Source organism: Colobus angolensis, unplaced genomic scaffold, assembly GCF_000951035.1.
Source record: "Colobus angolensis palliatus isolate OR3802 unplaced genomic scaffold, Cang.pa_1.0 Scaffold157, whole genome shotgun sequence".
NCBI classification, from domain to species: domain Eukaryota; kingdom Metazoa; phylum Chordata; class Mammalia; order Primates; family Cercopithecidae; genus Colobus; species Colobus angolensis.
The window spans coordinates 880,788-897,754 of NW_012114677.1; the positions used below are offsets into that span (position 1 = coordinate 880,788).

General features: G+C 40.8%; 1 protein-coding gene across 2 annotated transcripts in view; it reads left to right on the forward strand.

The window, feature by feature from the left end:
* LOC105508009 (HAUS augmin-like complex subunit 3) overlaps positions 1-16,967 on the forward strand; it is a 170,828-nt gene that overhangs the window by 85,458 nt on the left and 68,403 nt on the right. For both annotated transcript variants that reach the window (XM_011936758.1, XM_011936757.1), the window contains 3 exons: positions 3,773-3,829; positions 5,058-5,111; positions 6,277-6,342. In XM_011936758.1, the coding sequence (XP_011792148.1) occupies positions 3,773-3,829; positions 5,058-5,111; positions 6,277-6,342 (177 nt within the window). The remainder of the gene's footprint in view (positions 1-3,772; positions 3,830-5,057; positions 5,112-6,276; positions 6,343-16,967) is intronic.

Consider the following 16,967-nt stretch of genomic DNA (forward strand, 5'->3'; position numbering starts at 1 on the left):
TTCTCATGCCTCAGCCTCCTGAGTAGCTGGGACTACAGGTGCGCGCCACCATGCCCGGCTAATTTTGTATTTTTAGTAGAGACAGAGTTTCTCCATGTTGATCAGGCTGATCTCCAACTCCTGACCTCAGGAGATCTGCCCGCCTCTGCCTCCCAAAGTGCTGGGATTATATGCGTGAGCCACCATGCCCAGCAAAGATCACTGTTTTAGCTGGTTGGAGAATGGGGGATACTCATTAGTAGGCTGTCACTGCAGTCTAGGTCATGGCAATGAAAATGGAGCAAAACAGATGGATTTTTAGAGGATATTTAGAACAGAAAGGACCTGATAAATTCATGTGAGTGTGAACAGAAGTCAGCATGTGGAGTAGTTCTGAGTTTTCTGAGTTGTGCACTTGGGCAAATAGATACAGCCACTACTCAGGGAAAACTGGAACAGGAACTGTTTATGGAGGGCAAGGTCAAGTGTTCAGCCTTGGATATGTTAGGACAGAAGTGTATGTGAGACATTGATGTGCCATGTCACAAAATAGCAGTGGGCCTGTGGGACGGGGCTAAAGACAAGTCCCGTGCTGGGAATCCACACCTGGAAGCTGCCAGCTGATTTTTACTAAAGTCGCCCTGGGACAATGTTCCCCTGCCCTGCCTGGAGATTTGGAAAACACGGATGCCCAGGCCCACAGCTGATCCCCTGAGTCAGAACTGGGTGGCGGAGCCTAGTCATGGGCCTGCTTTTGAAGCTCCCTGTTGATTGCGGTACGCAGACGGTATAGATGACCACAGAGTTAAACTCCGAGAAGCCGATATTTTAAAAGTCAGAGAGAGAAGAGGCACCAGCGGGAAACGAGTGAGAAGGGAGGTCAGAAGAATATGGTGTCTGCAGCCAGCGCAGAGTGCGCGGGTGAGCCCGCAGAGCCATGGCGGCGGATGGCGCTCCGCCTCTGGCCCTCAGCCAACACTCAGTGCTTTGTACACGGTTTGTGCGATCAAACACTACTTCTTTTTGGTGTTCTCAGGCTGCTCAAGTCAAGATATACTGGGAGACTATTGGTTAGAAAGTTAGCTTGTGAGTAAGGTATCAAGATAAGGAGAGTTAGATGATCTTAAGCTGTTTTCTTGGCTAAGTATTTTCATGCACTTTCACACCCCTAGGGACAGCTTTTCTACAAAAACTGCAATTCTGGATTATACTGAGGCAAGAAACCTCCCACTGTTAATGTTTTATGGTCACAGCTCTTGTGTTCTCAGTCTTTATTCAGAGAGCACTATGATTTAGTGGTTTATACTATTACATCAAAATCATATAATCAGTTCTCCCCCAAGTTGATTTATAGATTCTAAACAATTTTAATTAAAATCCTGGCGGGAGTTTTTTTGGTAGGAATTGAAAGGTTGATTCTCAGATTTATATGGAAATGCTAAAAACTAAAAAGAGCCAAAATAATCTGGGAGGAGGAGGGGAAGCACTATTTAAGGACATAGTCTATTGAATATCAAGACTAATTATAAAGCAATAGGAATTACTAGGAATTAATTAGGTAATACCATTTGGTGTTGACTCGAGGGTCAGTAAATAGGCCAATGGACCAAGACAGAAAATCCACAAACATCAAGTCCAACAGAACTTAAAGGTAAAAAAAATAAAGAAAATCGGGCCGAGCATGGTGGTTCATGCCTGTAATTCCAGCACTTTGGGAGGCCACGGCAGGAGGATTATTTGAGTCCAGGAGTTCAAGACCAGCCTGGGCAACATGGCAAAACCTCATCCCTACAAAAAACACAAAAATTAGCTGGGCATGGTGGCATGCACCTGTAGTCCCAGTTACTCTGGAGGCTGAGGCAGGAGGATAGCTTGAGCCCCGGAGGTAGAGGTTGCAGTGAGCCAAGATGGTACCACTGCACTCCAGCCTGGGTGACAGAGCAAGACCCTGTCTCAAAAAGAAAGAGAGGGAGAGAGAGTGTGTCTCATAGGGCATCACTGCAAAGCATTAAGGAGGGCTTGTTACATAAAGGGCTAGTGCTTCTTGGCCCCCATTTCATGCAGCACATAAACATAAATTCCAAGTGAATTGTGTATCTAAATATCAAAAGCAAAATAGTAAAGATTGGAGAAGATATAACAAGAGGATATCTTTAAGACCTTGAGGTAGGTAAACATTCATAAGTAGGACAGCAAATGCATCAACCGTAAAGGGAAAGCTTGATAAATGGGACAACAATCAAATTAAAAATCTCTAATTACGAAAAGACACCATTAAACAGTGAAAAAGCCAGGTACTGTGGCTCATGCTTGTAATACCAACACCTTGGGAGACTGAGTCAGGAGGATCACTGGAAGCCAGGAGTTTAAGACCAGCCTGGGCAACATGGCGAGACCTCATCTCTGTCAAAAATTTAAAAAATTAGCCAGGCATGGTCGTGTGCACCTGTAGTCCAGCTACTCGGGAGGCTAAGGTAGGGGAGGATCACTTGAACCCAGAAGTTTAAGGTTGTAGTGAGTTATGATTGCACCACTACACTCCAGCCTGGGCAACAGAGTGAGACCTTATGTAAAAAAAATTAAAAGTTAAAAAAAAAATGAAAAAAGCTAGCCACAGAAGGAGAAAAGATATTTCCCATAAATATAACTGACTAAAAAACTATCCAGAATAACAAATTTCTACAACTCAAGGAGAAAAAGACACACCAGTTTTTTAAGTGAGCAAAAGACACGAACAAGGGCTTAATGAAAGAAGATATACAATTAGTCAAATAATATGAATAGTGTCCAACAGCGTTAGTCACAGGAAATACAAACTAAAACTATAGTGAGAGATCACTTCTCATTTACCAGAACAGCTAAAATTAACACCAGTGATGACATGCACTGGCAAAAATGTGGATCAGCTTGAACTTTTATGTTTTGCTGAAAGGGGTATAAGCAGGTACGTTTACTTTGGAGAACTGGCAGTATGTCTGCTAAAGTTGACGCAGCAGTTTCACACTTCTTAATGTATGTATTCCACAGAACTGTGGACATACGTTAACTAAAATGTCTGTACCAGCATTATTCATACTAGCCCTAAGGTAGAAAAAAAACACATAGCCATCAAAGGTGGAATGGAGAATATTCTACATTCATGCACTTGAATACTATACAGCAGTGCAAATAAATGAAATACTGCTTCATATATTGATGAACCCTAAAAAAAAATAATATTGGACCAAGGACAGGAAACAGGTAGCCTGTGGTGGAAGTCCAGGTGGTGGTTAGCTCTGGGGAAGGAGCCAGTACCTACTGGGGAAATTGGAATGTGTCGTTGCTTGCTGTGGGTGGTGGTTAATAGCTGTGCTCACTTTGTGATAATTAACAAACTTTTCTTACTCTGTTGCACTTTCCTATAGGTATGTTATATTTTGATTTTTAAAGCTAATCTTTAAACTCATAATCCATTGCTCCCTCCCTGAAATTATGCAGTTATCAAGTTATTCATTCGTAGACACCGACACGGTATTTTACCTACCCTGGATTTAGATTTTGCTAATTTAAATCTCAAGAGGAATCTTATTTCCAAGCTTATCTGAGATGTTTTTACTGCCCTTGTAGACATCAGAATAGTTTTGTAAGGGGTTAGGATTAAGACACCTGATAAACTTGAGTTTATTATGCATCTTTATTTTGGAAAATATGCTCAATTAGGCCATTTATTACAAAGACTTTCTCCAGATGAAAATAAGTGTTTAAAATGTTAACATGAAAGAATTACATTGGTAATATTTATTTTCATGTTTAGTTAAATGCTCTACGAGACCTTCATCCATTACCCAAGATAATTTTGGAATACAGGCGGGTAAGTTAATTTTTTTGTACGTAAAAGGTGATGAAGGGGAACCATACAGCCCTGTGTCGTCAACAGAAATCCATAATGGCTGAAGTAGCCCTCCCAGTGTTCTCGGGGGATAGAGTTTTGTCAGGTTAACCTCGTACTGGCACTGTTTACTTGCACCCTAATGTGATTTTATCCAAGTCTGCAATCAGCCCCACTCACAAACCCCAGGAGTCAAAATGGAAGAAGACACTGAGGAATCAGAAGGAAGTAGGTGGCATGCCACAGCTGTGTCGTCGGTGTGCAGGAGACGCCCAGCAGTACCGAGTCTCAAAGCCTCCCATAACCCCTCCCTGGCTTCTAGGTCTGCCAAGACCATACCAATAGCAGTGTTGTGTCGTCCTGCATTTACATTTGCCAGAGATTTCATGAGTGGCCCCCTTCCCTCCCCTGGTGATTTCCTTTCTCTGTTCACACACCTGCCATTTCCTTCCAAAGTTCTCTTTTGGTTGTGAACCACGTTTATAGCTTTTGCCACGGCCCACAGCATAGGTCCTAGTAGTCACTGAGCCGGTGGCCTGCTGTATCCTGAGGGCCTGGCAGCTGTGAGGGAGCACATTGGCTCCAGCCTGGCCCTTTCTCCCTGCAACGATGTAAAGGGGCAGCCACAGGAGACACCGTGTCAGAGTATTTGTTTATCTGTTTATCTTTGCAAATGTCCTGTAAATCTAGAATGATTCTAAAATTAATAGATCTATTTTTAAAGAGTGGAATGACATCTTTCTCTGTAGGTCAGTGTTATTTAATCCTGGGTCATTCCAGGGCCTCCTGGAGTCATCTGAGGTGATAGTAGCAGCACATACTCAGCACTCTGTGAAACACCATTCACACCATTCCTGTTTAAAGACTTAAACCGGCCGGGTGTGGTGGCTCACGCCTGTAATCCCAACACTTTGGGAGACTGAGGTGGGCGGATCACCTGAGGTCAGGGGTTTGAGACCAGCCTGGCCAACATGGTGAAACCCCATCTATACTAAAAATGTAAAACTTAGCTGAGCATGGTGGCACACGCCTGTAATCCCAGCTACTCAGACTGAGGCAAGAGAATCGCGTGAACCCAGGAGGCAGAGGTCTCAGTGAGCTGAGATCACGCCACTGCACTCCAGCCTGGGCAATGGAACAAGACTCCTTCTCCTGCCCAAAAAAGACTTACGACTTAAAGAAAATGATTATTTTTGTCTTTCTACCTTAGGTTCACAAGATCAAGTCGACCTTTGTAGATGGATTATTAGCTTGTATGAAAAAGGTAACAAGCTTTACAAAAAGATACTGTGATTAGGACTGTGGTTTTTGTGTGAGTTCAGATACATATAGAACCTTTGTAATTTTAGTAAATGATGAAATAATCTAATATTCTCTTTTTTTTTTTTTTTTTTTTGAGACAGAGTTTCTTTGTGCTTCTGCACGTAATTGAAAGCAAGGTCTGTGTCTTAAAATAATCCAACATCTGGTAGGCTGTGGAGTTGAATACCTATTATCTCATTTGGAAAATGGGCATTACTATTTCCATTAAAAAATTTTAATTTTTTTTTTATTTTTTGAGACAGAGTCTCGCACTGTTGCCCAGGCTGGAGTGTAGTGGCGCAATCTCAGCTCACTGCAACCTCCGCTTCCCGGCTCCAAGCGATTCTCCTGCCTCAGCCTCCCAAGTAGCTGGGATTACAGGTGCCCGCCACTACACCCAGCTAATTTTTGGTATTTTTAGTAGAGACAGGGTTTCACTATGTTGGCCAGGCTGGTCTCAAACTCTGACCTCGTGATCCACCCGCCTCGGCCTCCCAAAGTGCTGGGATTACAGGCGTGAGCCACTGCACCCAGCCAAAATAATCTAATATTCTTGAAACTGTGAACCATAATATTGGTATCATTTAGGTCCCCTTGCAGCATAGGTTGACATTATGCCTTGAAATCCTCCGTTTATGAGGAGGCTCTAGCTGACCACCTTTCACATCCACGATTGCATCTCTGTTCTGGATTCATTTGAGGAAAATGTTACTGTTTTAGTTCAGACCTGAGGAGACTGCAGTCAAGAGATGTTCTGTGACTCGTTCAAGTTCACACAGCAAGTGACAGAACCTGTCTGTGACGCACAGTCCTATCTTGAGCCGATGCCAAGTTCCCCACAGCCCAACAGCTCTTACTCTCCCCATGCACAGGATTTGTAAGTGACATAAAGTCTTGTTGCAGTTCCTAAATGGGTTAGGGGGAAACCTCCTTACTCACCCTTCGCTAATCACACGTCAGGAGTTTTGTAACCCCAAGGACATTTCAGGGTTGGAAGTTTAGGGCCAGCAGCTTGTTGGTTTCTGGAGGACCAGTGAGTGTTATGTGTTGTGGGTGGAGGCTCTGCCACATCCTTGACTTCACATAGCATTGCCAAAGTTTACACTGATTCTTTTTAACTAATAAAGGGCTCCATTTCCTCTACATGGAATCAGACTGGAACTGTGACTGGAAGACTTTCAGCCAAGCATCCTGTAAGTTGTGTAAACAACTGTCTTTGTTAAACGCCGTTTTCCTGCCTTGCTATTGAAGTTTTGTCTCCACATGTGTTTGCCTGTGTACTTTCTGTTTCCAAGAGAGGGCTTCATACTGATACGCTGTGTTTTATTCTGTTTATTCTGAGAACATAGCAGGAGAACAAGGCCAGGTGGGTTCTCTTCTTGTGAAGTGCTGAGTTAGCAGGGCGGGGGCTTCACACCCAGAAACCATGCACTCCAGCGTGAGGGCAAAAAGGGCACCCCTACCCCATCTTCCTTTTCAGATTTGTGCCAGACAGGTGGCTTCTGATTTCCAGAAATGTGTTGAAGTAGCTGATGCTATGATGAACAGCTTCATTTTTTGGTGGTTGTTGAAACTGTGTCTCTGATGAAAAAAAAAAAAAAAAGCCATAAATTCCCTTGAACTTATGATGCAGCTTCCATCACACTTAAAGCAATTAACTTTCTAAATGGCTCTGTATTTTGAACTAAAAAAGACTCATGATTAATTTCTCGTTACAGAAAATTCCTTAGATACAGAAAAGAAATAAAAATAACAATAAGTCACTTGTTATGCATCATGCAGAACTGTGGTGTCTGTCTTTCCACACTTCTTGCTAAGCACATATATTTATAAAATACAATTTTTTAGGCCAGGTGCGGTGGCTCATGCCTGTAATCCCAGCACTTTGGGAGGCCAAAGCAGTAGATCATGAGGTCAGGAGTTGGAGACCAGCCTGGCCAATATGGTGAAACCCTGTCTTTACTAAAAATACAAAAATTAGCCGGACGTGGTGGTGGGCGCCTGTAATCCCAGCTACTCGGGAGGCTGAGGCAGGAGAATGGCATGAACCCAGGAAGCGGAGCTTGCAGTGAGCCGAGATCGTGCCACTGCACTCCAGCCTGGGTGACAGTGCAAGACTCTGTCTCAAAAAAAAAAATTTTTTTTCTACAAAAATAAAACCATGCTATTTTATATTATGCTTTTCTATTTTAACATCTCTTGATATCATTCTATATTAATAAATATTGATTTGAATCTATATTTAAATTTAAATATATGAATTAAATATGTGAATTAAGTATACACTAATATATATAAATATGAATATATATTAATGGTAAAGAAGTACAAGTATGTGGAGATTTACAGAATGAGCAAATGTTAGTCATCTTTCCCTTCCCTCCATAACATGTGTCTGTCCCGTGGGTTCCCTCCATTAATGGTCAGGCCTTCATCCAGGCATTTGCATAGATGGTGTACCGAGTGCATGCAGGCAGAGGGACACACTCAGGTGACTGTGTGAGAAAGAGGAAGAGAGGCTGGGATGGGGGGAGTTTGCGCTGATCATATGGTCTCTTGGGTGCATGGACACCCACTCTTGGTCAGTCAGCTCTCAGGCTGCCAGCTGTCTCGGGCCTTGCACTTTAGGGGGCTCTTCTGGGGTCTTTATCTAGGGAAGAGTAGTAGTAATAGCAATATTAATGCGAATACCAATACCAGCACCAATATCCATGTGAATACCAGCACCATCTGCTCTGAATGCAGGCACTGTTGCCACATTACCCTTGGGCTAATGTCTCAACCAACCACAACTGCTGTAGTTTTCTCTTAGTTGATACTTCTTATCTAGGAGTTATTTAGGAATTCTGCTGAGAAACTTTTCGTGGAGGTCCTTGCTTTTGCTTTTATGGAGTTATAAGTTTCTTTTTCCATTACATTTTCAGTAAATCTCTTGCTGTGTTTTATTCTCTTCCAGAAGTTTCCGAAGGATCTGGTTTGTGACTAGCACTCCTCCCAGGTTCTCAGTGAAGTTCTAATTTTACCTACTTATTTTTCCATTATTTCAGTTGAACTTTTGGAAAGATGAGATGTAAACATAACATGTGCATTCAGCCATGACCTTTAACTGGAAGCTTATGTCATCATTTTAACAGCTACATTGTATTCCATTTAATGGCCACCCCTAGTGATGGCCATTTAGATTGTTTGCAGTTTTAATTATTTTATAGAGATACCATAAACATACTTGTACTTTATCATAGCAATACCATACCAATTCCAATAGCAATACCAGAACCAATACCATAAGCATTTTTGGCACTTTTTTTCTGTTGATTTCTATAGCATAAATTCCTAGAGATAGAGTTTCTGAGTTACAGTATATATGTATTTTTAAGGCTTTACGTTGCCAAATTAGCCTCTCCACCAAAAATAACATTCCCACCACATGGTGTGTGAAATGTTTGGTCCCCTAATCCTTGCCAACACAAGGAGTTTTCATTTTGATTACTTTCCTGACTCATTTTTTCAATTTCCATTTCTTTAAATATTTGTTGAGGTTGACTACATGAAACAATTATTCTTCTTTGAATTGCCTGTTCATGTCATTTGCCCATTTCTCTGGAGGGTGTTTATTTTTTCCTATTGGTATGGAAAAGCTCTTTATATATTAAAGATTAACCCTTTTTTAAATGTTTAAGTATTTTCCTCCAATTTTCTTTTGCCTTTTAACTTTTAAGATATATATTCTGGTTTGCTATACTTAAAATGGCTTTTTAAAATTATACAAATAACATGATATTTCCAAAGAATTCAAACAATAGATAAAAATGTAAATAACAAAGTAAAAAGTCAGTCAAAACTCCATATCCCTGCTATAGCCATCTTTAACATTTTGGTAACCATCCTCTAATTTGTCTCTTTATGCACACACACATTTACATAAATGGGATCACATTTTATATGTTGTTTTTATTGTAGACACTTCTCTCACACCCACATACCTCAGCCCTCCACCCTCAATCCCAGTGCTCTTGGTAGCCCATGATAGCAGCCTAGAGCTTGTATATCCATATTTTCCTTGTGACTTATTATACAGTCTCATATAGGCCCATATGTGTCTGCACATATACACATAGAAACATGTACTTTGTCATTATTTATTTTACAGATTCAGAATTTTCTTTTCCTGCCTCTTGCTTTTTGCTCTCAGCAACAGCTTGTGGGGATCCCTGCAGCTCACCTGACAGAGCCTTGTCCCACTCTAGCTATGTGTGTTCCACACGTGGGTGTGTTGTGCACCTCTAAAAGTAGAGCTGCAATGAGCGCCATGCATATATGTCCTGTTGTATTGGTACATGTATTTTTATGGGATGGATTTTCAGATATGGAATTACTGAGTAATTACTATACTGGGTACAGAAGATATTACGTTTTTACTTTTAATAGCTTTTATTAGATTGTCTTCCAAAATGCTTTCAGCCTGTCTCTGCCCTGAGCGATGTGTGGCAGAGCCTTTCCCACTCTCTATGGTGACTTTGCCCTGTACTGACATCCCTTATTGTTTCTGTCTTAGTGTCATCTTAGATAGGCTGTCCTCAGCTCCAAGATTATTTAAATACTCACCTCTGTTTTCTGATAGAACATTTGTGCTTCTATTTTTCTACACATAAAACTTGAATGCAGCTGCACATTATTTAAGAAAATACTATGTAGGTTACATGATAATGCCATAAAATGGCTAGAATTTCAATTATTTTTTTTTTTTTTTGCTTGAAGTGCACAAAATACAGTTGACTAATATTTTTAAAAATCAGATTATTAGCCTGGGCAGCATAGGAAGACCCCATTTCTACATAAATTTTAAGATGCTTTAAATTAGCTGAGCATGGTAGCTACTTGGGAGGCTGAGGCAAGGAGGATCACTTGAGCCCAGGAGTTTGAAGCTGCAGGGGATTGTGATCACATCACAGCACTTCACCCTAGGTGACAGAGCAAGACTTTGTCTCTTAAAAAAAAAAAAATCAGGCCGGGTGCAATGGCTCATGTCTATAATCCCAGCATTTTGGGAGGCTGAGATAGGCAGATCTCTTGAGCTCAGGAGTTCGAGACCAGGCTGGGCAACGTGATGAAACCTCATCTCTACCAAAATACAGAAAATTAGCTGGGCATGGTGGTGCATGCCTATGGTCCCAGCTACTCAAGAGGCTGAAGTGGGAGGATTGCTTGAGCCCGAGAGGAGGAGGTTACAGTGAGCCGAGATCATACCACTGCACTCCAGCCTGGTGACAGAGTGAGATCCTACCTCAAAAAAAAAAAAAAAATAGGAAGAAAGAAAAAGAAAAGAAAATTAGGTTATAGCTGGTTCTCAGTATTTTCAGAACGCTAAATTTCCCCCACACCCCCTCCTAAGAGAAAGTTACCGCTTCTGGTCCTTTATATGGAAATAAAAAAAGAAGAAAAAAAGAGTCATTGCTACCAGTTGTGCAAAAGTATCCTTGTGTCTCTTTGTAATATCTCCCTCCCCACGCCTCAACCTTTACCCATGTCCTTGGCAACCACTGACTTGGTGTTTGCCACTATCTATTCGTTTGCAGTTTCTGGAAACCTCTGTGAATGGAGCTACACAGCATGGACTCTCGGGCTCCTTTCACAGCATCGTTACTATGAGCTTCAGCTATGTTGCTCTGTGTTTCAGTAGCTCATTTCTTTTTATTGCTCAGTAGTGTTCCATGGACTCTGTGTACCCCACTTGGTTTATCAGTTCACCTGTTGATCAATATTTGGGTTGTTTCCAATTTGGGGATATTATTCAGTTTAGGATATTACTACACACATTTACTGCACGTCCTTACATGGACAGATACTTTTTTTTCTCTTGGGTAAACACCAAGGAGTCAAGTAGCTAGTCATACAGTAGGTGTAGGTTTCACTTTTTAAGCAACTGCCAAACTCTCTTTTCAGAATGGTTCTACCATTTGGCGTTCCTACCAGAAGTCTATAAATTCTACTTCTTTTACACTCCCAGCAGCATTTGATCTGGCTGGTCTTTCTAATTTGAGCCATTCCGCTAGATGCATTCTGCAATGAGACAGAAAACTGTCTCATTGCAGTTTTCATTGCATTACCCTAATCGCTACTGCTGAGAGTCCTTCCATGTGCTAATTTGCCATTCATTTCTCTTTTTCAGTGAAGCATCTAGTCAGATCTTCTGTGTATTTTAAAGGGACCGCTTATTTTCTTATCATTAAGTTTTGAGAGTTCTGTATATATTCTAGACACAAGTCCTTTATCAGGTATATTTTGGCAGATAATTTCTTCCAGTGTGTGGCTTGTCTTCTCATTCTTTTGACACCATCTTTTGAAGAGCAGAAGTTTTAAGTTTTAATGAATTCTTATTTATCAACGAGTTCTTACATTGATCATGCTTTTGATATTGTATCTAAGAAACCTTTGCCTAAACCAAGATTGCAAGTATTTTTTCTACATTTTTTTCTAGACGTATTTTAGTTTTGGGCTTTACATTTAGAGCCATTTGAATTGACTTTTGTATATGGTGTAAAGTTAAGTGTTTAACATCATCTTTCTTACGAGTGGAGATCCAGTTGTCCCCGCACCATTTCTTGAAAAGACCATCTTTCCCCCATTTAATTACCTTGGCGCTTTTGTCTAAAATAAATTTACTATCAATATAAGGGTTTAATACTATACTCTGAACTTGGTCTAGTTGATCTATATACCTACTATACCAGCAATGCACTGTCTTTATTATTATAGCTTTCGAGTAAGATTTTAAATTGGGGCATGTAAGTCCTCCAACATTGTTTAAAAAAAAAAAATGGTTATTTTGGGTCTTTGGTCTTTTCCATTTCCATATGAACTTTATAATCAGCAGTTTGTCAATTTTTACAAAAAAGCCTGCTGAGATTTTCATTGGGATTACCTTGAATTGAGAACTCAATCTGGGGAGAATTGACCACTTTATTTTGATAAAATAACCTTTTTTATCCCTGGTATTGTTCTCTGCTTTGAAATCTATTTTGTCTAATATTAAAATATTAATTTAATATTAACTAATAAAATGTTAGAATGATTTTGGAAATAATACAATTAATAAAAATATAATTTAATATTAATGTTAAATAGCCACTCCAGTTTTCTTTGAATGTTAGCATGGTATTTTCTGTTCTTTTACTTTTAAACTATTGTGTGTGCGTATGTGTCTCTCTCTCGCTTCTTTTTGTTTTGTTTTTTTGTTTGTTTTTTGTTTTTGTTTTTTTTTGTTTTGAGATGGAGTCTCACACTGTTGCCCGGGCTGGAGTGTAGTGGCGTGATCTTGGCCCACTGTAACCTCTGCCTCCTGGATTCAAGCGATTCCCCTGCCTCAGCTTCCTGAGTAGCTGGGATTACAGGCGCCCACACCACGCCCAGCTAATTTTTGGTATTTTTAGTAGAGATGGGGTTTCACTATGTTGGCCAGGCTGGTCTCAAAATCCTGACCTCGTAATCCGCCCACCTCGGCCTCCCAAAGTGCTAGGATTACAGGTTTGAGTCAATGCGCCCGGCCCTCTCTCTCTCTTTTTAGACACAGGGTCCCACTCTGTTGCCCAGGCTATAGTGTAGTGGTGTAATCATAGCTTACTGCAGCCTCCAACTCCCGGACTCAAGTGATCCTTCTGCCTCATCCTTCAGAGTAGCTAGGACCACAGATGTGTGCCACTATGCCTGGCTAACTTCTTAATTTTTTTAGAGATGGATCTTGCTATCCTATATCCTTTAGGCCATGAGTTCAAGATCAGTCTGGGCAGCATAGATTTTAATAATAAGAAAAATCCTATCTATCTACCCATGTAGTTACTGTTTCCAGTGCTCTCATTTCCCTGTTTACAAACAGATTTCTTTTTGGCATCATTTTCCTTCTGCCTAAAGGACGTCCTTTAACATTTCCTGCATTGTAGGTCTGCCATTGATGAATTCCCCTGGCTTTTGTAGGTCTGGAAATGTCTTTATTTCACCTTTGGTTTTGTTTTTTGTTTTGGGTTTTTGTTTGTTTGTTTGTTTGTTTTTGAGATAGGGTTTCACTCCTGTCGCCCAGGCTGGAGTGCAATGGTACGATCTCAATTCATGGCAACCTCTGCCTCCCAGGCGCAAGCAATTCTCCTGCCTCAGCCTCCCAAGTAGCTGGGACTACAGGCTCATACCACTGCACCCAGCTAATTTTTGTACTTTTTGTAGAGATGGGGTTTCACCATGTTGCCCAGGTTGGTTTTGAACTCCTAAGCTCAAGCCATCTGCCTGCTTCAACCTCGCAAAGTTCTGGGATTACAGGCCCACGCCCAGCCTTTGTAACCACAGTGACAGGTCACCGCACCCAGCCCTCACCTTTGGTTTTTGAAAGGTATTTTTGAGAGGTATAAAATTCTCAGTTAAAAGTTTTTTTTCTCAATACTTTGAAGATGTTACTTTCTTCTCACATTGTTTGATCAGAAGTCTTTCATCACTATCTTCATATAATGTGTCTTTTTTCTTTGCTGCTTTTAGCTTTTTTCCTTATCACTATTTTTGAAAAGTTTGATTATGATATACCATCATGTTTCTTGTATTTGGGATTCATTGAGTTTCTTGGATATTTGGTTTATGGTTTTCATCAAACCTGAAAATTTATTGGTGATTATTTATTCACATACTTTTTTTTTTTTTGGAGACAGAGTCTTGCTCTGTCACCCAGGCTAGAGTGCCGTGGCGCAATCTCGGCTCACTGCAACCTGCACCTCCTGGATTCAAGTAGTTCTTCTGCCTCAGCCTCCTGAATAGCTGGGATTACAGGCGCGTGCCACCATGCCTGGCTAATTTTTGTATTTTTAGTAGAGACGCGGTTTCACCATGTTGGTCAGGCTGGTCTCAAACTTCTGACCTCGTGATCCACCCACCTTGGCCTCCCAAAGTGCTGGGATTACAGGCATGAGCCACCACACCCAGCCTATTCACATACTTTTTATGGTCCTCCTTTTCTCTCCTCTCCATCAGGGATTCCACTTATAATTACATATATTAGGTCAATTTGTCCCAATTCAAGAGTCCCATAGCTCACTGAATTGTCCATAGCTCACTGAGACTCACTTTTATTCTTTTCCTGGGATTTTTTTTTTCCAATTCAATTTGGATAGTTTCTATTGCTATATTATCTAGTTCACTGATTGCTGTAGTTCAATATTTGCTTTATTAGAACCTCAGTCCAGTGTCCTCCCAGATATTCCCTACACTTCCTCTAGCATAGTGCTCATTTTACCATATTATAACATCCTGCACTTCTGTTCACCTCACTGCACTGTAAATTCCATGAGAATGGGAGCCTTTTCTGTGTGCTTCACTGACATTTCCCCAAGCCTGGCTCTGTACCTGGAATGCAGTAGGCACCAAGTGTGTATTGAATGAAAAACTGGGCTGGGCGCGGTGGCTCACGCCTGTAATCCTAGCACTTTGGGAGGCTGAGACAGGTGGATCACCTGAAGTCAGGAGATCGAGACCAGCCTGACCAACATGGAGAAACCCCGTCTGTACTAAAAATTCAAAAATTAGCCAGGCGTGGTGGTGGGCGCCTGTGATCCCAGCTACTTGGGAGACTAAGGCAGGAGAATTGCTTGAACCTGGGAGGTGGAGGTTACGGTGAACTGACCTTGCGCCATTGTATTCCAGCCTGGGTAACAAGAGTGAAACTTTGTCTCAAAAAGAAAAGAAAAGAAAAGAAAAACTGGATGTTTGATCTACTCTTGAATTGTCTTTCAGTGTCTCAAAATCGTTTGGTTTGGGATCATGATCAGTATTATGGCCTGTAGACAATGTGGGCCAGCCTGTTCCCCATGCTGGACTGTCACCTTATTCACGCTGGGCATGAATTGGTCATGGACTCTTGTTTTTCTAAATCCTCCTCTTTCCCCAACTCGGATACTTTAGGGATCATCTTGTCAATCCTTGTTTTGAAAGCCCCTCTTAGAACTGTCATTTTTTACAAAGGCCTTCTCATGGGAAGGTGTTGAGGACCTTTGTTCTCATTGCACTGCCAGGAGCCACGTTCTTAAATCTAATACCTCCCTATCACACATGGCTTTGAGGTCCCTCCTAATATTTCTATATCAGCAGAGCCAGTTTTTGTCAATGTCCTCATTTCACTACAGTCACTCATGATACTGGCTCAGAATTTATCAACATTATGTAATTCAAAATATCTGACCTTTCACATTGTATTCTTATGAGATCTTTAGTATCTTGAGTTCTCATTTTTCTTGTAGCTTAGTATTTAATTTTTAAAAATGTTATAGCTGTATTAATTGGAAATGTTAAAATCTAGAGATTATTTAGCTGGATATTTGCTTCGGTTTCTTGGTTGATGAGTCTTTCTCCCCCTTAGTTTTTTTTATTTTCCTAAATATGTGTTCACTGTTGCATTAGCATGTTTGTACTAGCTTTTTAGTACCTAACTGGGATGGAGCCAAATTACCATTTTGTCCTGTGATGATAATACTTTGATATAATTTGTTTATTTGATTCCTCATGTTCTCACCTGCCTTCAAGCCATTGCTGTTGTTACCTCTGTCAAGATATTTTTTCTGTCTCTACATCCATGAACACATCTTTCAGCCCAGCTTTCTTGGCCTGGCTGCTGCCCGTTAGTTCTTCTGGTTTCAGTGCAGGGGACATGTCCTCAAAAGCCTTGTTCAACCCCCTGCCCCTCCCCACACTAGAAGTCAGTGAGTATCCCTTTTCCTAGTAACAAGGTATGGAGCCCAATATAATGAACACGTGTGTATTCATCATTCAGCTTAAAAGCCTCAGTATTACTTGAGTACTTTTGTTGTTGTTGTTGAGACGGAGTTTAGCTCTTGTTGCCCAAGCTGGAGTGCAATGGCGCAATCCTGGCTCACTGCAACCTCCACCTCCTGGGTTATTTTTTGAATTTTTAGTAGAAACGGGGTTTCATCATGTTAGCCAGGCTGGTCTGGAACTCCTGACCTCAGGTGATCTGCCTGCCTCGGCCGCCCAAAGTGCTGGGATTGCAGGTGTGAGCCACTGCGCCCGGCCTACTTGAGAACATTTAAAGCCCCTTTTAATCCTTTCCCAAGTGTGTTCTTCCCAATTCAGTTCCCTTTTCTATTCTACATTTAGTCTTTATCATCCCATTTTAATGCTTGCATTTATTTATGTATTTATTTATTTATTTATATTTTCTTAAATATATGTATGTCCTTAAATGATAGATTGTATTTTTTTGCTATTTTAAAGTTTATATAAATTATAGCATATTGTACTTTTAAATTCGCTGTTTTCATTTAACGTTATGTTTTTGAGATTTATCTGTGTTGACAGACGTAGCTCTAAATTATTCATCTTGGCTGCTATATAGTATGTCATTGTACAGATATACTAGGTTGTTTCCAATATTTCACTATTAAAAACAATGCTGCAAGAAAAAAGTAAATGCTGGGAGGAATATTCTGGAACATGTGCAAGGGTTTCTCTATCACATCACCAGTATTGCCTGACCATAGGGCATGCTGATATTCAACTATCCTGACATCACTAAACACCCTCCAAATGAGTGGACTCACTCACATTCTCACCTGCAGTGTGATAGAGACCTCATCGCCCTACAGACCACCGCACTTGGTATTACCACATTTTTAAGTTTTTGCCAATTTGATGAGTGTGGATTAATATTTTATTTTATTGTGGCTTAATTCATGTTACTTTAATTACTAATGAGGGTCAGTGTATTTGTATGTTTGTTTGTCATTTGAGTTTTTTCAGTGACTCGCTTGTTTTTTTTTGTTTTTTTTTTTTT